The sequence below is a fragment of the Pinus tabuliformis genome, chromosome 7, assembly GCF_031772625.1.
Source record: "Pinus tabuliformis cultivar Carrire ecotype Pingquan chromosome 7, CPIR1, whole genome shotgun sequence".
Lineage (NCBI taxonomy): Eukaryota > Viridiplantae > Streptophyta > Pinopsida > Pinales > Pinaceae > Pinus > Pinus tabuliformis.
Window position 1 is genome coordinate 1,308,982,065 of NC_142293.1, and position 27,038 is coordinate 1,309,009,102.

The window sequence follows — 27,038 nt, forward strand, 5'->3', positions numbered from 1 at the left end:
CTACCTTCACAACACCATGGGGGACTTTTCAGTATGCAAAGATGCCATTTGGGCTGAAGAATGTCGAGGCCACTTTTCAGTGGGCCATGGATATAGATTTCTCTAACAAGAAGGATGTTTTCTTAGTGGTTTATTTATATGACTTGACAGTATTTTCTGGTTCTGATGATGAGCATTTACACCACCTGAAGATTGTTTTTCAGAAATGCAGGGAGTTAGGGATTTCTTCAAATCCAAAGAAAAGTCTTTTTACCATGGAGGAAGGTAAACTCCTCGGTCATATAATTTCCAAATATGGTATCCGCATTAATCCTTCTAGGGTGGAGGCAATTCAGCAAATAGACTTTCCACGCAACAAAAAGGAGATCCAATCTTTCAACGGTAAGATGAACTTCTTACGCAGATTTATACCAAATTTGGCTGCGAATTTGCATGAGTTAACTAATATGTTGAAGAAGGAAAGCATTTTGAAATGGACCGAGGATGCCATGAAATCTTTCAACTTGTTAAAACTTACTTTGACCACAGCCCCTGTTTTGATCAGTCCCGATTATACTTATGATTTTATTATATTTTCATTTTCATCTGAGCAAACTTTGGTTGTAGTGTTGATGCAAAATAAGGATCAGGTCGAGCATCCCATTGCATTTTTCAGTCGGACTACCAGAGATGCTACTCTTCGCTATAACATCATTGAGAAACAAGCTTTGGCTCTTATAAAGGCATTAAAGGATTTGAGTTTACATTCTGCATTCACATACCATAGAATATGTTCCTAACGCGGTTGTCAAAGATGTCCTCATGCAAACTAATCCGGAAGGAAGAAGAGGTAAGTGGATAGCAACAATGTTAGAGTACGATCTTGAGATTAAGCCCACAAAACTGATCAAAGGTCAAGGCTTGGTAAAACTCATGGCCGAGTCAAATCTTCATGCTTTGAATATAAATCTTATTGCAACAATGTAAAATGTTGAAGATGGTAGCACACTCATTCAAGTATCAGAGATGTTTCTCAACTCACCTTGGTATTCTGATATAGTATATGTTCTTCAACATATTTCTCCTCCTCCTGGAATGTCGAAAAGTAAAGGTAGATCACTAAAGATGAAGTTTGCAAATTTCTGCATTTTAGAAAGTGATCTCTATTGAAAATATCTGGGAGGGGTTCTTCTTAATTTTTTGGTTGAAAATGAAGCTCAGCAAGTAATGAATGATTTCATAGAGGAGATTGTGGGGGTTACTTGTTTTGGAAAACAACAGTTAATAAAATCTTTAGAGCAGGTTATTATTGGCCAACTTTGTTTTCAGATTTATATAAAACAATCATGAGCTGCCACAAATGTCAAGTTTTTCAGGGAAAAAGGAAGTTGCTTCCTCTTCCTTTGAAGCCATTTGTAGTCAATGCACCTTTCCAGCAGTGGGGCTTGATTTCATAGGATAAATTCATCCTACATCATCAGCACAACACAGATGGATTTTGACAGCTAGCAATTACTTCACCAAATGGATCGAAGCCATTCCGATAAGGAAAGCTATGGACATGGTGATCATTCAGTTTTTAGAGTCCAATATCTTGTCTTGTTTTGGTTTCTCTCATAAGATTATTACAGATAATGTAGCGGTGTTTAATTCGAAGAAAATGGTTGAGTTTTGCAACAAATACAACATCACATTGGGTCATTCCATGGCATACTACCCACAGGGCAATGGACTAGTTGAGTTTTCAAATAAATCCTTGGTAAACATTATAAAGAAGATGTTGGAGGAAAATAAAAATAATTGGCATCAAAATCTTGTCAATTCTTTGTGGGTCGATAGAGTGAGCAGTAAGAAATCAATAGGTATGTCTCCTTTTGAATTGGTTTATGGTACTGATATAGTGTTTCCTACATCCGTTGCAGTCCCGATCATGAGATTACGGCAAGAAGTCGGCAGTGAAGAAGATGATATTCAGCACCGGATCAATCAAATGATTCACCTTCAACAAACAAGGGAATAGGTTTCTCAAAACACTTTCTAGCTACAAGAGAAGATAAAGAAAATTTATGATCGCAAAACCAAGGCAGAAAAGTTTCAGTTGGAAGATGTAGTGCTGTGATGGGATGCACGAAATGAAGAAAAAGGGAAACATGGTAAGTTTGACAATATGTGGAAAGGACCTTATAAAATCTCAGCCTATCGAGGATAGAATGCATTTTTATTAAAGGAAATGGATGGTCAAGAATGCTCAGGAGGACCAGTCAATGGTAGGCTCCTGAAACACTATTATTTTTTATGCAGCTTGCTGAAGTTGTTTCACTGTCATTGTATATACGAGTTTGCTTCCTTGCAAGATTTTAAGTACAATTTCATTTGAGCTTGGGGCCCAAAGTGAAGGCTATAAAACTTAAATGCTTTGTGCTTTGTTTAGTTGGTTAGTATAGAGTCAATTTTGAGTTAATTTTCAGTTTGTATCGAGTCATTTTTCAAAAATTTCAAAAAGATTTCAGTCTTTCATTTGTTTGACCATATTGGCCCAATCAGCTAGGCACTTGGTCTATGGTGTTCTTGACACATCCAAGGATCTACCATCCCCAATAAGGCCAATGTTAGTGTCAATATATGCATACTTCCATCAGGGATCAAATCTACTCTTTGCATTTTCATTTTAGGTGTCTCTTATTGAATTTTTTATCATTCCATTAGGTCATGCCAAAGTGGTCCACTGATGGTTGTCTTCTTCTCAAAAAAAATAAATTTTCCCTCATGAGGTACATTTGCTGACCCATCTCCATGTTGCATTTAGTTATAGTTTCATTGATGTTACTTTTAGAGTCAAGGCAGTTATGTTTCCATTAGGTCTTAGGTTTCATTTCAAAGGTCTTTCCATTAGGTCTTAAGGTCCATTTCCAAGGTCAAAATCATAGTTTCAAGTGTAAATAAAGGGCAACAAAGGTATGAGGAAGACCACTAAACAAAGAGTGATTGGTGGTAATTCATGGTTATTGTACAAAGATCTTATTTTATAGATGTAATTTTCATCTCAAAAACATGTTTTTGAGATGAAAACAGAGTATTTTAGTTGATTCATATTTTTTTTTATGTAATTCAAATCATTTCATGTAATAAGTGTTCCCATAAGCTGCCCAATCTTTTCTCCTTTATACAAGAAAATGAAGCCATTGAAGAAATCAGTTCAATCAAAGCATCATCCACCTCAGAAGAAACAAAGAAAGAAAAGCATTAAACAGAGATTTGAAGACAAAGTAAAAGTTCCAAAAAACATTATAAAATGGGTTTTTTTTAAGGAAAAATCAAAATCACCCTCTATATAAGATTTCAAAATCCTTTTTCAAAATTCATCATATTCATTTGACAAAGAGAGAGAAGAGAGTTGAAGGAGAGAAGGAAGCGAATTGGTGGTTGAGCAAAGTGGAGGCATTGCGCATAGACCACGGAGCATTGCACACAGGGAAAATATCAGAGGCATTGTGCATCGACCAAGGAGCATTGCGCACAGGGAAAATATCGGAGGTGTTTCGCATAGACCAGGGAGTGATACACATAGGGCAGATTGTGGAGGCGTTGTGCATATATCAGGGAGTGTTGCACATACAGACAAAGCGTTGTGCATAGAGCCTGTGTGGCAATGCATTTTTGCACGGCGTTATGCATACAGCCAGAGAACTGTGCACCTGTACAAGGTGTTGCGCATAGGGCCAACAAACACCATGACTACCCTAAAAACCATCTAAATCACTCTTTTTCTACCTAGAGCCTCTAAGCAAGTAAGTACACTCCTTGAACCATCCTCCCAGCACTCATTTCACGATTTTGAAGTTTGTTTGCTATTTAAATTTTCAAACCCTAGGTTGTCTAAAAACCCTCCCTGCTAGCCCTATTCCCTCTACCCTAATCCCCCAAAAAAAATTCCTACACCTATCCCCTATACCCTAATCCCCCAAACAAAATCCCTACACCTATCCCCTATACCCTAATCCCCAAAACAAAATCCTTAAACCCCTATTTACTAAACAGTCCCTACCAAAAAATACCCTCCTTCTCACTCTCACATCATACATATCTCATCCTACATCACACAAACTCCTCTCCCCTTCCCCTATCCCTATTCACCATAACTCACTTCTTGATTACCTTCTCTAGGGTTTCTAAAGTTTCAAATTCAAAAGACATGGATAAAGAGGATAGAGATTATGAGGAGGAAAACAGTGGCAGTGAAAGCATGGGAGATGAACCTCAGCATCAGAGAAAACCACATAAGGGAGGAAAAATTATCAGAGAGGAACCATCAAACATCAGAGAGTTACAAGCTTCTCATATAACTGTCTCTTGTTTTAGGCATCTAGGGTGTTATGAGTTTTGTGAGCAGGTACAAAGAGTTCAACATCATCCTGAACTGACCAGGCTTTTTGTAGTCAATCTCCATGATAACAAGGTAACTCTTGCCGAGGTGACATTTATAGTTTCATCCTCCATCATTGTTGATGCTACAAGGATTCCAAATGTGGGGGAAAATGGTATAAAGCACAATATTTGGATGAGCACTACTATGAGCCATACATTAAACCCAGGTACAGGAATGAAAAGAAGAGGACCTTTCCTTTCAGGTTCCTTGACAACAAGTATGCCCCTATGATGAGGATCATTATGAAGTATTTTACATGTGAGGGCAGATTTTCCAGATTGTACACCTATCATATTAGGCTTCTTATGCACTTCACAAGAGTGAAAATGATGAACATCCTGTATTTCTTATTCAGGAACATTGAGAAGATGGCCTACATTGTATAGAAAAAGCCATACCCCCAACAAATGAATAGTATTTATCACTATTCCTTGATTAAGATGATTGTGCTACATCATCTCAACCTCCTCAACATCTCCTGGGATACATTTATTGCCAATGACATCTTCAATGGTCCTCAGATTCCTCCACTAGTGCCCCAAGAAGCAAAAAGGCCTTCTAGCAGTGCCAAAGTAAAGAAAAGTGAGAAGGCTAAAGAGACTAAAGTTGTTGAGAAGCCAAAAACCTACAAAACATATCAGAGAGGGGCTAGAAAGTTGTTTGTAGTGGATAGGCAAGTGTTTACTCCACTTGATGTGGAAGGGGCCTTGCCTTCTTCATCAGCTCATAGGCAAATGCTTGCTCCACAAACTGTGGAAGGGGCTTTGCCTTCTTCATCAACACAACAGGTACAACAGGTGCAGCAGGTGCATAAAGGGAAAGAAAAGATGTTGGAGGAAAGCCTCAATGATGAAGAGGAAAGGGAATTTGATTTGATGGAACATGATGGATCAGAACAGCCACACATTCATCATGGCATTGAGATAGTCGACTTGGAGGCTCAAGATGAGGCAACAAATGAAAATATAACCATAAGGGAAAAAGATGCACAGATCCAAGCACTGATGGACAACTTGGCGAGAGCTAAGTATGTCATTTCATACCTTGAGCAAGAGAACAAGTAGCTAAGTGACAAACAAGTCCTCATGGAGCTAGAACTTCTCAAAGAAAAGAAGCAAGGTGACAAAGGCAAGTTAGTAATGCAAGAGGAAGAAACCCCAGCCACCTTGACTAAAAAACAAAGGCTTGAAAAGGAGATTGAGGAGGATTGAGAAACATGGCTTGATAGGGTGAATTTTCATTTGGAGAAGCTACTAAAAAGGGCCAACAGGGACAATCAAATCATTAGGCACATGGCTTGCCATTACAGGACCTGGAACAAGATTTGCAACATAATAGTCAAGCAAATGAAGACAAGGCTAAAACAAGCACTCAAAGGCAAAATGGAGGGTGATAGGCTTAGGTTGCTTTTTGAAGACTCCTTGGCTAACCCAAACACTTGATGGTGGTTTTCTCCACAAATTTTGAGTAAGTTTCGAGAATTTTTTCCTTTTTGAAGAATTTTGCAATTTTTGACTCAGAAAAATTTCCTCTATGCAGCGCTGCGCTTTTTCTAGGGGCATCCAAATAGGAAATGGTCTGAAATTTTGGATTCAAAATGATGAGTACATGCACCCTGTGCATTTTCTAAGCTTTTGGAGCAAAACTGGTAAACCAAAAGGTCAAAAAAAACCATAAAAAAATGACCTTTCTGCCCATGGCATTGCACACAGAAAAAGTCTTGGGAGAATCCATTTTGGAGGGGTCAAATCAACTTGAAATGGGGAACTAAAGGCATATTTGGAAATTAGATAGGACAAGATTTCTAATGAGCTATCATGAGCTCAATTTGGACACAGGGAAGACCTCCAAAAGGGTCCTGCAAAAAGTGTTGCGCATAGAGCTTGGGCACTGCGCATAGGACAATTTTATGCTGAATTTTCACTTCATTGTGCCATGATTGTAATTTGGGATTTTCTCTCATGGATGATGTTATTAATGATGTAAATGGTGACTCGGCATGTAAAATAGGATGGATAGTAGTTTCTGGAAGGTAGATTCATTAGACCAAAAGTTATCTTGAGGAAAAATGAATCAGTTACCTCCCTTTTAGAGGCAAGTTGTTAGGTTACCTAGATTCTAGTTTCTTGTTCAATTTTTGATGGATTAGTTCCTCATATTATGGATTCGACCACTGAGGATGGGAGGAGTTTGAATTAATGTCTTTATCTTCTTCTTCTTTCTCATTGTAAAGGGTTGGACTTAGTTGGATGCTTATGCTTTGAGTAGACATCATTTTGTATCAGTTTTCAGGAGGAGATTAATGAAAAGTTGCAGCTATTTCTTTGGGATCCATGTGGTATGATGTTCAGTTTAGTTTTCTCTATTGTGATCATATGTTAAAATATTTTTTGTACTTCATCAATTATTTCATTGCTTTTAAGAGGATGTTTTCAAGTTTATAGGAAGAACCCATAATATTTATGCTTTGTTTTGGGAAAATATTCACAGTTTATGTTTTTTTCAGTTTAGGAAGAATCCATGTTGCTTACATGCTCTTTCTAACTCCTCACCTGTTTTGAATCACCTCACCCATCAAACCCTAGAGTGCTGAGCCTTGTGCCTACCTTGCCCCATCGAACACCTTGCAATTTTGACCTAATTTCCTTGCCCTAATTGTTTGGCTCCTTCTGATCCAGCAAAACCCTTCAAAATCAAATCAAATCTTGTGCTACTATACCTAGCCTAATATTAGTTTCTAGATCCAGTCAATTTGGCTGAGATCCTTACGAAGAGAGCCTTCTCTTGGCCTAGTAGGGCTAGCTACTTGGCTAAGCGTGGTTTGTAGTTACCCTGGCATTGCCTTCCTTCAGCCTGAGGTTCAATCCAGGTGATAACATAAGAGATTCTCTTGTCTTTTACGAATATACTACCTTTTTTTTCCTTTTAGTTAGGGCTTCGTATATTTTTATCTTGCTAATTTTAAGAGATTCGTCAACAGCTTCCTTAATTTCTTTCCTCATACTTTTACAATCTTTGTCATACCATGGGTTGGTTTTGCTATTTCTTTCATTACTTGAAACTTCAATTGAGAACTTGTTAATACAATATGAGAGGGTTGTAGTAAAATTATGATAGAGGTCTTTTATGTTGTCTATACTAGATAAAGGAAGAAAATTAGTTTTTAATTCATTTAGAAAGGGATCATTTTTATTTCTATCAAAGATCAAGTTCTTTTGGCTATAAGGATTATCTTCTATGGTATCTCTATACATGACAAAATTGAGAGTTCTAAGTGAAGGCCTATGATCAGAGTCAAGCTCATGATCATTTAAGATGTCAAAATTTATTATTTCATTGTATAAAGGGAGATCGGAAATAACATAGTCTACCACATTGCTACCAAGCCCAGGGATGCAGGTCATCTGGCTAGAATTGGGCCACTTCTTTAGACCATTGCAAATTATGAGATCTTGAGCACTACAGAGCTTGACTAACTCTGACCCAAACAAATTCTCCCCGAGGTCTTCAGAGCTCCTTTTGTACCAGCTAGCCAAAGTAAGGTCTTCGTCTAACCAAAGAGGATTAGGGTTGAATGATTTCTTAGAAGAATAGATTGGTTGCTTGAAGTTCAAGCATTAAAGTCACCCATTAAAAGGATATTACCTTCATTGGTTAGGCTAGAAATATCATTCTCTAAATCATTGTAAGGACTATTTTTATCTAGATTCTTTTTCTTATAGAAGTTATAATTGGTGGTGGGAAATAACAGATTTCTATGTAGGTATTTTTATCATTAATGTCAATAATCTCTATCCATCTTTATTGGTTGTAAGGGTCGTTTTTATAAATACTAGCATGGGGGGTGTCACACGGAATAAGTCGATCTTGCAGACAAGATAGACCTTCCTAGAATCTAAAGAAGACCTAATGACAAGAAAACCAACCAGACACTCTCTTTCTCTAAATATGTTTTTACAAACAATGGCAAACAAGTGTTTTTAGGGCCTACCTTAGGTCCAATGCAAGTTTGTGGATGCCCTCGCTCCTTCGATCCAAATGAGCTCCTTTGTCACGAATCTGCAAACATAAACAAGGCAAACAAATTAAATAGCACCTGAAAAGCCAATTGCATAAAACATATTTAACATGAAAGTCAAGGAGTCCATGAAACAAATAACATGAGATACTTGTTGAGAAAAATGAGTTTGATTGTATTAATTCAAAAGAAGAAGAACTTTACAACCTTTGCCTTGACGCTGTACAAGCTTCTCCCAGGGTCCAGCAAGAAGTCTCCTCTACTTTGACAAGTTTCACTCACTCCCCAATGAAATCAAAAAGGTATGTGATCTCTCCTCTTAAGCTCAACTAGGAAGTCTTGATTTCACCAGCATGTACCCTCAAAAATGTTCAGATTCTAACCTCTTTGGCAACCAGCCCAATGCCTGTATTTATAGTGCAATGGAGGGAGGTTACTAGGTCCTTCTTCAAAGGGATAAAGCCCTCCTTCAAAGGGATAGCTCCTCTCATCAAGGGATTAGCTCCTTCTCTTTTGGGATGCATGAACCACCTCAGAGCGAACAATCCACGTCAAAATTCCTTCTAGAAACCTATAGAATTAACCCAAAGTGAGTTTTTTAAGATAAAACTTGCGCCTTTTGACTTTCACAGGGGTCCGCACCTACACCGTTAGGGACAGAGCGGGCAGGTCCACAGTTTTTGTAAATAGAAGGTGCGGGACCGCAGGTGACAGTGAGAGAAAGTGCGGAACCAGAGTTACATTGATTTTTAATGTCTTTCTCCCATTTTCAAAGCTTGACTTGAAGAGCTGAGGTCTGAGACTTGCTTAGGAGGACAGTACAAGTGATGATAGACCCATACTGACTGCAAATAATCATGGTGACGATATTTTTGTGTAACAGATTGCCCCTTAAAGTGCGAAGTCTGTAGTAGATGAGGATTTCATTGATCATTTAGGAAGAGTGAAGTACTTTATCATTTCGAGGATCATCTTATGGAGAGCCCGGTTGGAACCTATAAAAACATTCAATGCAAGATATATATATGAGATCATATCATCGCTGAGGTAGGCATTCCCATACTCAGATCAAAACTGACTAGAAAAACTAACTACTGCTCTGATATAGGAATGATCTTGTAAAACATCACAAGTATAGACTCAGGTGGACACAGTATGGATGCAGCCATCTATTTATGAATAGTCCATTATATAATGAATACAAAATTCCTCGCAGCCTGGATTGTGGAAACTAGATCCAGGGTCTTCATTTCTACTTCCCGAAACAGTACGATTCTATCCATGCGAATGAATGTGTTGATGTCGAACATGGTAGAAACCACTTGATTACCAGTCAATGATGTAAACTGTTAACAAGTGTGAGAGAAACCACCAATGATGTCAATGGCTCTCAAAGTACCCAGTACAATCCATGAGATGTGAATAAATGTGTTGATGTCGAACATGTCACGGAATCCTTTGATCGAAAGTCAATGATGTAAATTGTCGTCAAAGGCGAGAAACCTGCCATTGAGGCATGCAGATCTCAAGGTACTGACGATTTCTAGATCATCTTTCTAGATAATGAGCTGATGTCGATAGAAAGCGATCCGTCGTAGGCAAGCCCACAACACGAAATCATAGATTAAGTTGAAGAAATTTAGTTGCAAAGACTGACTCAGGGATGGTCAAGATGGATGACAGATATTTTGCAGATGAATGGCTTATTGGCAGTGACCTCTTGAACACATAACGACATGACAGATGGTTTGGTGACAATTGACCCAAAGTTAATACCCAAAAACCGGCTGAAGACTTTCAATGTGGTTTGATCAACTGTTAGGCAAAGGATTTCCCAACCCAGGTGAAAAAGTGTCATGTTCAAGAGTGGTTTACAAAGTATGACAAACAGACTCATTTTTCTCTCTTTTCCCCCACCATTTCTGGCAAGTACCTCTTTATTTTTGACAAGCTTGAGGAGGATAACATTTGCTTGATTATAAGCTCATCCTTCGGATGAGTCCAACTTAGTTTAAATTCGAACCCTAAGAAGGAGTGGTTCGTTCCTGTTTGTAATTGAATAGGTCCTTTACTGTGAAATTTTAACGAGTCCAGTATAGGAGAAACTCGGCGTTTTTCAATTTTAGAGAGTCTGAAAAAACTTAAGAAGACTCCAAGGTTGACCTTTTTCGTAAATTTGTGTCTCCCAAGCCCAAAAAAGTATAAAATAATACTTGAGAGAACCGCTTGATCTTTTACGACCAAGGAGTACTTTTCGTCATTAGTGCCCTTGATCCGAAAAAGTAAAAAAGCGATCAATGACACGTCGTTTTATAACCGATATTGAATTTGAAACGACAAAAATCCGGCAATCTTTTCATGTTTTTACGGTCGAAAAAGAGTTGTAAGTGGACCGTCTTTTAATTCCGTTTTAACGAGTTTAAAAGAAACACTCGGCAATCTTTTCATGTTTTAGGAGTCAGAAAAGAGCTTAAAGATGACTCTAAATGTTTTTCGTCGAAAATGATAGATTTCACTTGAATAATCCGTTATCCTGCACAAAAGCACAAACATTACTCATACCTGTTTGAAATGGATAAAAATGTCGCAAAAATACCTTTTCAAAGTGAAACATAAACAAATTTGCAATTTATTTACTCAAAAAACTTATAAAAAGGGCCTTTGTCAATTCATTTTTACCGTTTGAGTTTTGGGTGAGAAAATAGTGCTTTTGCTCAAAAAACTTCCCGTGAAGATTGCGGAAAATCCAACCATCGGAATCAAGCGCCGTCTTCTTCAGGTAATCCACATCATCCTACTCTTCATTTTTAACGTTTTCAATTTTTGTTTTAGTCATTCATTTTCATTTTTGGGAGGGTTTTTAGGCATAAAACCCACGCGCGGGGGCCCGCAGGTTCACCACTGCTGGCCTGCGGACCCCGACTTTTTCTCCATTGGGAAAAAGCTCGGGGTCCGCACCTTCCATGTAGACAAAGTGCGGTCCCACGCACTGTGTCTAACCCAGAGGGTGCGGTCCCCGTCACAAGGGTTTTTAACCCAAAAATTCTCAAAAATGGACCAATCAAAATGATTTCTAGCAATTTAATTTATCCTTATGTTTGATGCAGAGAGTACATCATGCTAGATTGGCGTGAAAGAGAGCATGAGGACGTGGATGCCGCCGCATGGAATCATCAGCCTTCACTTGATGCTTTGAGGGCATGCGGCTTGTACAAATTCTGGGCCATTCCTGGCATGAGGGCTCAGGTGGATTTCTTACAGTGGATGGTTGACAGATGGAGCATACAGGACCAGTGTTTCTTCATTGGCGTTTCTTGACTGGTTTGCCTAAGAGAGGCGAAGACTTGACTCTGTTTGGGGCTAGGGCAGGTGGCCAGTCTGTCAATAGCCTCAGGCTAGAGTACTGCAACAGCCAGGCTAGAGACAAAGGGATAGACATAAAGACCATATCCCGTCCTAAGCTCATGGTGATTGTGTTCACTGTCACCAGACTTTGCGGAGCTGCCGCATTACATATTGCCATCGGATCCCAGATGCGTATGGCAGTTGATTGCTTCCGAGGCACCATCTTCAACTGGTGCGATGCTGTGTTGGCCAATGTGAAAGGCCAACTGACCAGGGCCAAGAACGGACGACTAAAGACCTTTGGTTATGGGGCTTTAGTCATGAGTTTTGGCCTGGAGAGGGTTCCTATGTTGATCCCACAGCACCTTACTGTTGGAGCTGGGCTTCCTCGAGAGCCCAAACTGATGCGATGGGTTGCAGTTATGGCCCGTCACCCGGACGAGAGGACAGAGGTTGCTCGATTCAAACCTGAGTATTTCCAATGGCTGGAAAACCAGGTCTTTTCTATTCAGGACTTCCCTTACGCTGGGATAGATTTTCGTGGTGACCCAGACATGGTTCTTCCACCAGGAGAGCAGTGGGATGAGTCAGGTAAAATCCTTTTCAACATTTTTTCTATTTTAATTTTTTTTGTTATTTTTCCATTGTCTCAAAACTGATAGCAAAAGTTTCAAATGCAGATGTGGGTCCACAGCGACCAGCCGCTCTCCGGCCTTACGAGAGGAAGCAACCAGTTGCACCCGCGCCAGCCCCACAGGACGAATCAGCAGAGGTTTTGGCCGAGTTGGAGGGTCATCTCGAGCGCTTGACAGGAGATATTCCGGAGACCACTATAGATGACATTCCTCGTCGACTTCAGCGCTATGTGATTGGGGTCCCGGGACCTTTTAGGAGGTTCCTTTGCAAGGTGGCCCGTGCAGTGGTTTCTTATAGAGATCATCACCAGTGATAGGATGATCGCCTATTGTGGGCACATGTGACATTTTTGTTTTTTGTACTTATCATTTTTGCCGATCATAAGGTGTTTTTCAACCTATGATCGAGGACGATGTATTTTTTGACACACCCTTATATATATATCATTATTACTGGCTTATCTTGTAAATCATGTTATGGAATGGTTTTAAATTTACATGTATGATTGTTGCAAATGTCTATTTAACATTCGAGAAGCAATTGCATCTGCTAATGTATTTAAAGATCTTGGAATATGCTGATATTCAATATAATCAAATTCACGTTCCAAGAGACGCACTCTCAAAAATAATCTTAATAACACTGGATTTCTAATGGCATATACTCTATTAAGCTGTAATACAACGAGTTCAGAATCTAACCTCACTATCAAACTCAAAATCCCAAATGAAATAGATTCAGATAATAACTCAATCACTGCACTATACTCGGCAATGTTGTTCGTTGTTTGACCGAGGCTTACCCCATGCATAGATACCTACTCGTCAGAGGGCGAATAGATAACCCAAGCTGCGGAAGAGATGTTCTGTGTATTACGACAAGCACCATCAACGAAACCAATGTATGTTTGGAGAGGCATCGACATCTGCAATATCAAGAGTAAAACCAAGATAAGCAGGAATAATGACGAAAAAACACTCTCTAAGCTAAGCACACTGTTTAAACTAAAACACACCAGCTAGAAAGAAAAACTATCCTAACTAAAAATCTCCATACCCATCCGTTAAGCATAATACCTCTTCAAGTAAAGACCATTTCTGGGTTTACCCAAAGAGTCCCCGTCAAAGTCTACCAATTCATAGGCCCCTTTGGCTAGCTTTCGCTTGACAACATAGGGACCATGCCACATAGGAACGAATTTTCCAGCGCCTAATTTATCATTAGCTTGATCGTAAACTAAGACTAGATCTCCTTCCGAAAAATTTCGAGGGGTCACATTTCGATCATACTGAGCTTTCATTCGTTTTGCGTGAGTCTCGATCGCCAATGCAGCATCACGTCGATTCTCATCTAATTGAGCCAAGTATAACAAACGCTTTTCCTCTTTGGAAGTGGCTGGAAGTAACTCGATGGCCATTTGCAGTGACGGGATTTCGCATTCAATGGGTAACACAGCTTCCAAACCATAGACTAGTTGGAAAGGAGTGAACCCTGTTGATGTTTTTACTGAAGTTCGGTATGCCCAAAGCGCTGAAAATAGCATGTTGTGCCAATTCGACCGATGAATCCCAATGATTCGTCGGATCATGATAACTAAAACTTTGTTGATGGATTCAACCAGACCATTTGCTTGTGGATAATAAGGGGTTGAACTATCGTGACGTAAACCAAGCTGGCCTGTAAGTTCGGTCATCATAACGTTTCGAAAATGGTGCCCATGATCAGTGATTATCGCTTGCGGGACACCAAACCTAGCAATTATATGATTGAACACGAAAATTGCAGCTGTCTTGCCGTCTGCCTCAAATGTAGGCATCGCCTCGGCCCACTTGGTAAAATAATCTACCGCAAGGATGATATACGCATGCCCCCCGGCCGAGTGAGGGTTACATGTAATAAAATCGATACCCCATTTGGCAAAAGGACCAACGGCAATTATAGGGTGGAGAGGAGCAGGTGGAGCGCGCATCTTTCGATCAAAAATTTGGCAGTTATGGCATTTTCAGACCGCCGTAATACAATCTTTAAATAAAGACGGCCAAAAGTAGCCAGTGCGCAATATCTTTTGGGCTGTGGCAAACCCAGACATATGACCACCACACGCTCCAGAGTGACAGTCATTTAGAACCCTTTCAGCTTCCTCGTGAGTTAAGCAACGCCGAAAAACAAAGTCCGCCCCACGGCGATAAAGAGTATCTCCAATAATCCTGAATTGTTGGGACTGGAATCGAATTTTTCGACGTTCTGACCTTGAAATTTCTGGCCGAAAGGATTGGGTCTGGAGATAAACGATGATATCCCCATACCACGGATCTAAAGTGCTGATTAGAAACAAGGATTCGTCCGCAATGGGTTCCTCCGCCACAGTTTCCGTGTCAGCACGCGGGAAGTCACACATTAACTCCGCAAAAACTAAAGATTTCTTAGACTTGGATTTCTCAAATTCCAAGTCGAACTCCTGCAGGATAACGATCCATTTAGAGTACTTGCCCCCTAGCAATTGCTTGGTCAAAATGTAGATCATAGTGTTGCAATCCGAAATTACAGTAGTTTTACGTAGTAAAATGTAGTGACGAAAACGTTGGACAGCTTGAACAGCTGCCAATGCCAATTTCTCCACATGTGAGTACTTTAGCTCAGTTGGATTTAAAGTTCGACTAAGGTAATATATCACATGTTCAGTTCCGAATTCATCTTCCTGAACTAAGACCATTCCAATGGTGGAATGAGAGGCGGCGAGATACAAGAAGTAATCCTGGTTGTAGTTGGGAGGATGCAACAACGGTGCATGGGTCAACACGTGTTTGAGTGCATCAAAAGATTTCTGAGCTATCTCATCCCAATAGAATGGAGTATTTTGCTTCAACAACCGGGTAAAACCCTTTGTAACCTCGGCGTAGTTAGGAATGAATCGTCGTAAAAAGTTTGCTTTCCCCTGCAAACTTTGGAGTTGGCGAAGACTCGAAGGAGGAGGCAATTTGATGATAGCTTCGACCTTCGAGGGATCGACGCGAATGCCGGCTTTCGAAACTACAAACCCCAGCAATCGACCTGTTTCTATACAGAAGACACATTTGTGTGGGTTCAACCGAATCCGATAATGCCTACACCTCATACAAATTGCTCGTAAATGGACGAGGTGATCAGCTCGATGTAATGAATGAGTGGGCAACTCATCGAGATACGGTTGCACAATGTGCTTGATGTCATGAAACGCATAAGACATTGCCCTTTGAAAAGTTGCTACGGAATTCTTGAGCCCAAAAGGTAACTTGCAATAAGCAAATGTCCCCCATGGACAAATGAAAGCCGTTTTTGGTTGATCGGCAGGTAGAATATTGATTTGATTGTATCCGGAAAAACCATCCATGAAGGAGAATATTTCGCTGCCGGCACAATCATCAATGATTTGATCGATATAGGGTGTTGGGTAATTGTCCTTTGGACAGGCTCGATTAATGTCCCTATAATCGATGCATATTCTTATTGTTCCCTGTTTTTTGTTAACCGGAACAATATTCGATACCCAATCCGTTAACGGGATCGGATAAATGAAACCTGCTTTCAATAGTTTCTCAACTTCTGCTTTAATTGCAGCAGCTTTTCGTGGGTGAATCTGACGCAAACATTGCCGGACGGGTTTAGCGTCTGGGTAAGTCTTGATCTCATGAACAAAAATCGCGGGATCAATCCCTAGCATTTCCTCATAGGACCAGGCAAACACGTCGCGGAATTCTTGAAATAGGGCCTTATATAGTTGAATTTCGTCATCTGTACACGAGGCACCTATATGAATGTTCTCAACAATTCCGGGCTTAACCGAAATGTCAATAGGAATATTTCGAGAGATGTTTCCCAAATTTAACTCTGAATCGGGATGTTTCATTGGATTCTGAGGTTCCTTGACATATTCAGTTGTAAAAATTGATGAGAAATCATTTTCAAAACAATCATTCTCGGGTAAAAACGAAGATCTGTGATGGAGATCTTCCCATGGTAAATCATCTACACATAGGATTTCACGAATTTTCTCGTCAGAGTGAACAAGTTCAGAAAACGTGATTAAATCCGAGTTTGATGTGAAAAGTGATTCCTCACGGACCACATTCATGAAGTCATTTTTGGTTGAAGATGGGTCGGCAAATGACTGCACGGCTTCATAAGCAATTTCATATGGACTCAAAGGCATGGCATTACCAAATGAGTCTATCTCAGATTCAGAAGGAACGATCCAAGGATCATCATAAACAATGGTGTCTGATGTAATCATATGAATGGTTGCAAATGAAGACGATGCGTTGATCGGAGGAAAAGGAAAAGTTCCCAGTAAACCGGCATCTTTAACTAGTCCTACTCCAACATCCTTATATGGGATAGTCGTTTTACCGACATGCTGAATACTCTCAGAAGAGGCTGGGTCGGATGAAAAGTAAGCCAGCTGGTCTATTGTTACGATCTTTCCATTATGTGGGAACTTTATTACTCGAAAGACCGATGAAACGACCGCTGTCATAGCGTAAGACCAACTTCGACCCAAGAGAAGGTTGTAATCCAGAGGGGCATCAACCACCTCCACATCTAGACTAACGGTTTTTCCTTCAACCCCTATAGGCAAATCCTGTAGAATGCCAAAAGGATGAAACCCACGGCCATCAAAGGCCTTTAGAATCGTCGGGGATTGATTTAGCGAAGGAGAACCAAGCGATCTCCAACACTGTATCGACATAATACACGTTGAAGCTCCCTCATCAATTACAGTCTGATGAATAGGCCTGTTTTTGACTATCACTGGAATCTGGAAAGCCATTTGATGGGGCAAACGCGGTGTACTATTTTCTAGATCGAAAATCATTAGGTTCGAGTCCTGAACGTCAACAGCTACTATAGCCGACAGAAGTAATTTACGTTGTGCTGGACATGATTGCAGCACTTCCAAAGCCGACATTGCTGAGGGTGAAACAGCTAAATCCTCAACAATGTTATAATTCTGAGCCGCTCTCGCATGTGGATTGAAAGCTGACTTTCGAAGTATACCCTTGGCGGGCGGTTTGATTACCAAGTCTGGATTAGGTTTCTCGATCTGTAGTGGATCGGAACCGGGAGCTGAGGTTGATGGATTAGAATGAGAAGATTCTGCTTCTTTACCATCAACAGGACTTTTTCTACCATAATCTTGCGATCGAGTCGCAATCCTAACATGGGACATCATTAGAATGGGTTCTTCATTGGCACTCGAGGACGAACCTATCATCTTACTGTCTTGAGTCGGAAAAGGATCCTTCAAAACAGCAGGAGTTTGGGAACCCTTGACAATCTTCGCAACCTCTGCACGATGAGGGCAGTCTCTTGTAAAATGTTCATCGTCACAAATGAGACAAGGATAACGAGGTTTGCGTTTTTCATCATTGGATTCCGCCTTTTTAGGTTTCTCCTTTGAATTTTTGTCCGTTTTATTCTTCTTCTTTCCTTTCTTCTTCCCACCGGATTTTGATTTGGCTGTAGATGACTCTACAACGTGAATATCGGCGGAGATCTCTGCAGAAGAATCTCCTGTTGGGGAATCAGGCAAGGTTATGATAGGAGAAGATTTCTTCTTACTTTTAGTGTTAACCGTACCAATCATACCATCGGCGGCATGAGATCCCGAAGGAGCTGCAGTGATTTGATTTTGCTTGGGAAGATCGGGGATGTTTTCGTGTAACGTACCTGACTGAGTATAGACCAAGTCAAGGTACTGTGCTTGAGCAATCACTTGCTCCTCAGTAACAACTCCGACTTTAGCTACATCTTCAGTGATCTTTGGCAACAAAGATTTTACAAACCACTCGGCCAAGATCTGATCCGGAATAAATACCTTCACTAAACGTTGTCGACGTCTCCACTCATGAATATGATCTGAAATGTAAGTGGATGTCGATTGCTTTAACGAAGTTAACAATTCCGTGCCATTGTCATATCGGACTGGCAACTGAAAATGAGTTAAAAACGAGGTTGCTAACTGACTAAAATTATAAAAAGTGCCTCGCGGTAACTCAATGTACCACCTGGCTGCGAGACCAATTAGAGTGCGCTGGAAAAGTCTAAGATGATTGAATCATCTGAAATGGAGTTAGACGCACACCAGAGGTGGTAAGTCATCACATGGTTCGACGGGTCCTCTCCTGATTTACCTTCAAACTTGGGAATGTCACTGGGCAACTTATTCGGCATTGGCGGCCAAAATGGAAGATAATTAATGGGATCGTTCGTTAGGCGCGACAAGTCAGGTAAGTCCAAAGTTGCGATAAACGGTAACTGCCGATTAGGATCCCTAAAACTCTGGGTCATGAGACCAGCCCCAGGAGGAGGATATCCAGGATAACTAGGAATAGGAATTGCGTTTGGGATATTGTATCCTCCCGAAAAACCAGGATTAACCGGACCGTACTGGGGTTGTTGAGGTTGTTGATAAGTGTACCCAGGATACGGTTGATACTGATAGACTGGCTGTTGCACAGCAGGACCGAATTGGTACTGTCCCTGGTACGGTTGATAAGTAAATTGTGGTTGACTTGTGACAACCGTACTTGAACCAGGTTGTCCTACAGGCATCTGAACCGAAGTTTGAATCGTAGATCCAGACGGTGGTAAAGATATCTGAGGAGTAGATACAGGAACAGTAGAAACCAGAGCTGTCGATACTCCAGAAGTAGGTGGGGTAGATTGAACAGATGTTGCGGCAGTTGTAGCAGTCGTTTGAGGTGGAGTACGAGGTGTACTAGGCCCAGGCTGAGAAACTACCGAAGGTACAGAAGTTTGAATGTTAGACTGGACTGGTTGCTGGGGTGAACCAGAAACTAAGGGTTGTCCAATTTGAGATGACAACTGTACACTTGGCTGCAACACCTGTTGAGTTTGCGATGGATCCCACACTATATTCATTCCGGGGTACTGACCCATAACAGGTTGAGAATACTGAGGACCATAACCAGGTTGAGGGTAGGATTGATAATTGAAAGGTACATTTCCCGTTCCTTGAACATACGTTTGACCGGAGGGTGGTTGGAAACCTTGGTTCGAGTACTAACCTTGGGGTTGATACCCTTGAGGCACGTACTGATACTGGGGTTGACCTTGAGGTATAAATTGATACTGAGGTTGACCTTGGGGTACATATTGAGTCTGGGGTTGACCTTGAGGACCGTACTGTCCCATAGGTATGTACTGTCCTTGAGGTTGCCCCCCAGATGCAAATTGTGTACCTTGAGGTTGCCCCCCAGGCGTTAATTGAGGCTGCCCCCAAGCGGTAACTGGTCACCTTGAGGTTGAGGATTGGGAATAGAACCTAACATCATAAGAATGTCTTCTACGCTCAATGGCTTAGTACCATTGTTTCCAGTTAATAACCCTTGCTCAATGGGTTGAGGAGATGCTCCCGAAAAAGTACCAGAAAGGGACTGATACCCGGAGGGAACAGAAGGACCGCCGTACAAAAAGGATTCGAGCGATTGAGTAAACATGGATGACTGTCCTAACATATTTACGGGAGTATAAAAAACCTCTAGGTGTTGGGTGATAAGGAGTGTGAGGTGGTGAAAAACGTAACCCTGAGTTTTCTAAGAAATTAGTCAAAGAAAGATACCAAGAACTGCTCCTAGGTGGACTGTAAAAAATTGATTCACGCTCCCTCAGCTCAATAACAGGTTGATTTTCAGGGATAGGGATGCCTACTTCTTCTTCCGGAGCAAGTTCTTCAATAGCAATAAGTCTAGAAGGAAGATCTTGGGTGATTACTCTTTCTACCCTAGGTGAACCAGGACCACTAGAAGTCAGAGAAACAAACCCCGATGTCGGAGTAGCAGCAAATTCACTTTCAGGCTCGGATATTTCAGGTTCCTCACCTATATCACTAGTAGATGAAAAGCTACCAGTAACTTCGGAAACAGACACTGACTGTGGATTATAATCTGCCACTAACGGTTGAAAATCAGGATGTACTATCAAAGAAGATTCTCCTTCTTCAGGTGACCCAACTCTACTGTCTCTAGGAGTTACGAGGACTTTCAAGCCTTCAATCTGGCTCGGTACTTCCTCAGGAGGTTGGCCCCGAAGTCTACGGGACTTCCTCAGTAACTCAGCCACGTTTACAAACTCAGGAGACTGGCCCCGAAGTCTACGGGACTGCCTTGGTAATTCAGCCACAGTTAAAGACTTTTAACTACTTCACATGCAAACAAAGTAAAATCTCAATGAAAACCACCTAAAGTCTCTAAAGAACCAAACAAATTTGAATCACACGCCTAAAGAATCTAGGAGATCAAACACACACAAACAGTAACTTTCCGTACTGAAAACACTAGTTGGTGATGAAATCCAACGTCGCAGAGTTCAATACAGAAATGGCGGTTGGAACAGTTACCCCGGCAACCTGCTTAATGAATAGACTAGCACAAGTTCCTCCACTTAACCGTCTCGAGTGAAGAGAACCCCCCAGAAAATCCAAGTGAGTCTAGCCGACGTCTGCTCCAGGTACAGTGGGATCTTCCCACCACTGTCACCTCAGGAAGAGTCCTAAAGAATATGGCCACTAAGGTTACCAACTGAGACAAATATACCTGGGGGAACAGTCTACGATCCGATACGCACGCAAGGGCAGAGTAGCAAGCTCAATCCCCTTGAAGGCTCCTTGACATAATCCAAGGTTTACCAACAAGTGACCTCAGGCTCCTCGACAATGGTTAATCTGAGGTTTACCGTTTTTAATACGTGAATATCTGGCGTCGTTCCCAATGAGGAAGGATTGATTCCCACACTGGTTCGGACACAATCTCGTGCTTCTCCTTTAAGAGGAGCTTTCCCAGAGCATAAATGCAACAATTGGATTTCTTCCCTACCACAAGATACAGCTACTTGTTTGTTTTTACTGTCTTGGAGAGTTAATTACTCTCCTACTCCAAGACACTAGCCTAAGCTAAGTTGGTGTATCAGAGCCCTAGAAATAAAAAGTTACTAGATGAATTTTACTTTAAGCGTTAATTTTTATTGGTTTTTGTTTAAGTCAAAAGGTGCGGAGATGAAACTCGTGGTATGAAGACTCGACTCAAAATCACTAAAAATGCACCTAAGATGATTTAAACAATATTTTTCTCTTCGATGAACTTCTAAACTAAGAAAGAGTTTGAGAATGCAAATACTTTGTAAACACAAATCTTTCTCAATCAAACAAATTAAAAGAAGAGCTTTTGTCCTTTTCCAATGCACTCAAAACGAGACAACTAGTTATTTCACAAAAATTTCCCTTTTTCGTTTCAAAGCACTCAGTCACTACAAAACAAACTTTTTCCAAAAGAGATTTTTATATTTTCTTATAAAACACTCAAAACTAATGAAAATGACTAACTTTGAGATCTATAAATTATAAAAACCTATTTGAAGTCAAAGCCTACTAAATGTCTTTTTTAAGGATGTTTTACTTAGCTAGATGTAATTTGAAGTCAAAGCCTACTAAATGTCTTTTTTAAGGATGTTTTACTTAGCTAGATGTAAGCTAAGGACCAATTTATGCAGAATCACAAATAAGTCAAGAACAACCAATTTTGTTTTCTTTTTTAAAATGAAAATCCAAACTTTTAAATACAAGCTTTTCGAAGTTTTGTAAAGATAAAACTCAAAGCGGATTCCTCAACAAGGGGAGATTTCATAAATGGTCAGACTCATAAGAAGGCTGGTAGACACTAAGGTGATCTGAAGTCCCTACAGCTTCTAAGCTTAGAGCCACTACACAACCAAAATGAAAAACAAACCCAACAAGCAAAACTCCTAGGAATTTCACCTAAAACCCTAACACTAACGAAATCAACCTAAGGAAAGCTTCTGACAAGTTATATGTAGGTCTGGGCAGTGGATAACAATTTCTAAACACAAACTAAGCTGACTAACAAAGGAAATCTTAGGTTTTTCAAAATTTTGACAGGGTCCGCAGGCTCACAGTTGACACAGGTGCGGTCCCGCTCTGTGCTAAAAGCCAAGCTGCGGGTAGGTACGCACTGTGTCAAAGGGTTAGGGTGCGGTCCTCTCCCAAAGCTATGAAAAACGAAAAATAACCCTGGATCTACAAACTCTACCCAATTTTACACACAACAAGTCAAAAACAGAAACAAAAACATAGTTTCTCAAGTCAAAGTAAAAACAAGGAAAACAATCAAGTCCCCAGCGGAGTCGCCATTTTGTCACACGGAATAAGTCGATCTTGCAGACAAGATAGACCTTCCTAGAATCTAAAGAAGACCTAATGAAAAGCAAACCAACCAGACACTATCTTTCTCTAAATATGATTTTACTAACAATGGCAAACAAGTGTTTTTAGGGCCTACCTTAGGTCCAACGCAAGTTTGTGGATGCCCTCACTCCTTCGATCCAAATGAGCTCCTTTGTCGCGAATCTGCAAACACAAACAAGGCAAACAAATTAAATAGCACCTGAAAAGCCAATTGCATAAAATATATTTAACATGAAAGTCAAGGAGTCCATGAAACAAATAACATGAGATACTTGTTGAGAAAAATGAGTTTGATTGTATTAATTCAAAAGAAGAAGAACTTTTCAACCTTTGCCTTGACGCTGTAAAAGCTCCTCACAGGGTCCAACAAGAAGTCTCCTCTACTTTGACAAGTTTCACTCACTCCCCAATGAAGCCAAAAAGGTATGTGATCTCTCCTCTTAAGCTCAACTAGGAAGTCTTGATTTCACCAGCATTTACCCTTAAAAATGTTCAGCTTCTAACCTCTTTGGCAACCAGCCCAATGCCTGTATTTATAGTGCAATGGAGGGAGGTTACTAGGTCCTTCTTCAAAGGGATAAAGCCCTCCTTCAAAGGGATAGCTCCTCTCATCAAGGGATTAGCTCCTTCTCTTTTGGGATGCATGAACCACCTCAGAGCGAACAATCCACGTCAAAATTCCTTCTAGAAACCTCTAGAATTAACCCAAAGTGAGTTTTTTAAGATAAAACTTGCGCCTTTTGACTTTCACAGGGGTCCGCACCTACACCGTTAGGGACAGAGCGGGCAGGTCCGCAGTTTATGTAAACAGAAGGTGCAGGACCGCAGGTGACAGTGAGAGAAAGTGCGGAACCAGAGTTACATTGATTTTTAATTTCTTTCTCCCATTTTCAAAGCTTGACTTGAAGAGCTGAGGTCTGATACTTGCTTAGGAGGACAGTACAAGTGATGATAAACCCATACTGACTGCAAATAATCATGGTGACGATATTTTTGTGTAACAGGGGAGATGTTCTTCTTAATGTAACAAGCTATACCTCCAATGCCTCTACGGGAGGATCCCTTGTTCTAGGTAGACCATAGTGCAAAGCCATATATGTTAGGGACCTTAGATTCTCCATGCTCCTAAGTTTCAACAAACAATATAATATCAACATAATTTGAGATCCAACTTAGCTTGGGGCCTTTGTTCCATGGAAAGCCCTGACAGTTCCAAGAAAGAATCTGGAGCATGTTGAATTGTTATTTATAACTATCTTTTTTGTTTCTATCTCGAATAACGGCTTTTCTATTTCTTATTATTGCCCATTTTCCTTCCTTCCTAGCTTCCTTTATCTTTTGAATCTCATTTCTTAATTTTGCTTGATCTTCTGGAATGAGATCTTCATTTATAAATATTTGTGTTTGTTAGGTCCCTATAATACTAGTAATTCCCCCATTACTATTGTTGTTGTATCCCTTATTGTTATTGTTGTGCCCCTATTGCCCCCATATTGTTATTATTGTGCCCCATAGAATCCCTCTATTGTTATTTTTGTGCCTTTATATTATTATTGTTAGGTCGGCTTGGTTATATTGTGACCCCTTAGACTCTTATATATAGAAAGGAGGTTTTGTCATTTGAATCATCCAATAATTGTTCATTTGTGTAATGTAAAGGAGGTTTCCCCCTCGAAGAGGCTGAATTCTAAGGCGTTGATCTATCTTTTCTATCTTTTTGTGAGTTGGTTTCATAACATTTGGTATTATAGCTTTGGATTCTAGGGTTTTGCTGCTCCAAATAGGGCATCGTGGAATTTTCACTATAACTTTTTTCTATGATGTTTCAGAAGCTAAAAGAACACCCATTTGAGACAATATCGTGCTGAACCTCAGGTCCGAATTTCAGATTTTGTCTCGCTATATTTTCAGATATATGATCTGAGGAAGTTAGGGTTTTTGCAAGATCCAGAATTTCATCTAAAACAGGTCATCATGGAATTGTCGCTATACCACTTTTGCTATGAAGTTTCAGAAGCTAAACAAAAAACCCATTTGAGAAGAAATTGGTCTGAACCTCGGCTCTGAATTTCAGATCCTATCCCGCTACATTTTCGGAGATATAATCTGAGGAAGTTAGGGTTTTTGCAGACCCTTGAATTACATTCCAAACAGGTCACCTTAGGAAAATCATCATAACTTTCACTCTGAGAATGAGATTCAATTTTCGTAAGAAGTTACAGAAAGAGGACGGACTATAGTTTTTTTTGGTATCATTTTCAGAACCTAAGGTTGAAACAGTGACCCACAGCATGTCATACAAGTTCGTTGTACTGAACTAGTCTATACATAGGTCATCGTGGGAGATTTGGCATAACTCTTCATTGGAGAATCGAATCTTGATCAGAATTGCAGGGTTAGAAATACTAGTTAGAGGGTTACCACAAGAAGAAATATCAAACCTGGGAGATCCAAAATTACAGAGATACATCAGATTCAATATCGAGCTCCTACAAAGTGAAAAAAGGTGTGTAGTTTTTTTTTTAATTTTTGCATAATCTTGGTTTGAAAAATTAGTTTGAAGGAATTCAAAGGGCATAGTGAAGCATTATTATCCGTAATTGATGCCCCAAAGAAATAAAATGGAAACACCTAGTAAGCAACTGAAAGCTCTAGCATGACTCATGAAGAAGAGGAAGAAATGCAACATGATATATCAAAATTACGAGACCAAGTGCAACAAATTTCACTCGCACAAAGAGTAACAGAAAATAAGATGGATGGTTTAAAGAAAGACATATAGGCTAAGGTGGATGGTTTAAAGAAAGACGTGGAAGCTAAGATGGATGGTTTAAAGAAATGCGTAGAAGCTAAGATGATTGACGTGGAAGCTAAGATGGACAGCGTGGAAGCTAAGATGGACAGCGTGGAAGCTAAGATGGATGGTGTTGAAGCTAAGATGGATGGCGTGGAAGCTAAGGTGGATGATTTAAAGAAAGGCACGGAAGATTTGAAGACAGATTTAACAAAGTTTCTACAAAAAATTCTTACTAATGGCAAAAGGGTAGTAAAGGAAAATCATGATGAGAACAAAATAAATGTTAATCCTAATTTCATAGACTCTAGCATTGGATCAAAGAACCACCATGTTCCAAAGATCGATATGAGGAAGTTTGATGGCAAGGATCTTGGAACATGGATACTACAGATGGAGCAATTTTTCTCTCCATAATGTGCAAAACACATAAAAGGTATTCATTGCAACTTTATATTTGGAACCCAATCAGTTTGTATGGTATCGATGGCTTTTCTCTCGTAAACAAATTGTCACTTGGGCTATTTCTACAGATGAAATGATAGCACATTATGAGGATACAAAAAGCAACACTTTTGTTAGCCAATTTCTAAATCTCAAACAAAAGAGTTCAATGATGCAGCACATTAAGGACTTCCAAAAATTGAATATAAGTGTAAAAGACATTCCAGAGGAGCATAGGATCGATGTGTTCAGAGGGAATTTAAAAGATAACATCCAACATGAGGTTCGCCTTTGGGAACCAGATTCATTGGAGAAGGCATTCAGGTTGGCAAGAAAAATTATGGCAACAAGGAAGCCTACCACTCACAATCATAAAGATGGAAGTGTTGCTACCCCTAGCCATCCACAACCTACAAGGTTAACACCACAACAATTGGAAGAAAAAAGAGCAAAAGGGATTTGTTACAGTTGGGATAGCAAATACACTAAAGGTCATAAGTGTTCCGAGAAGAAATTATTTACATTGTGAAGAGGAGGAAGAAAAGGAACAAGAAACATCAAAAGAAGAGGATATACACCAGGAAAAAACCCTAGAAAAAGAAGAAATGAATCCGACCATATCTTGTAATGCATTGGCTGGAATTACCACTCCTCAAACTATCAAGATAGAAGGGCATATCAAAAAGAAAAAGGTAATAATGTTGATTGATTCTGGAAGTACCCATAATTTTATTCATTGTAAGACAGCCAAGGAATTGAATTGCTTCTTATATCCAGCACCAAAGTGTCAAGTGATGGTTGGAAGTGGAGGAACCATAAATTGCTCAGGAAAGTGCCATAATATCAAGCTATCCATGGGAGAATATGTATTGAATAGCCCAATGCTTTCCATTCCAATGGGTGGTGTTGATGTTGTACTAGGAGTCCAATGGCTACAATAGCTTTTAATTTTCAAGAAATTATCTTCAGAAGCAAAGGAAGTTGAATTAAGGGGTATTGCAGGGAAACTGGGAAAGATAATCAGCTGTAACGGAATGACAAAGCTTCTAAAGAAAGAACAATGAGGCATAATGGCACAATTATGTTCACTAGAGGTTCCCACATCGAAATCATCAATTTCTCCAGATCTCCAAAAAGT

The 27,038-nt window shown here is 40.1% G+C and overlaps 1 protein-coding gene across 1 annotated transcript in view; it reads left to right on the forward strand.

Moving 5' to 3' along the window:
* Positions 1-254: 254 nt before the first annotated feature.
* Positions 255-27,038, forward strand: part of LOC149252345 (UDP-glycosyltransferase 91B1-like) — a 77,784-nt gene continuing 51,000 nt past the window's right edge. The window contains exon 1 of the mRNA XM_089454124.1: positions 255-381. Coding sequence (XP_089310250.1) covers positions 255-381 — 127 coding nt within the window. The remainder of the gene's footprint in view (positions 382-27,038) is intronic.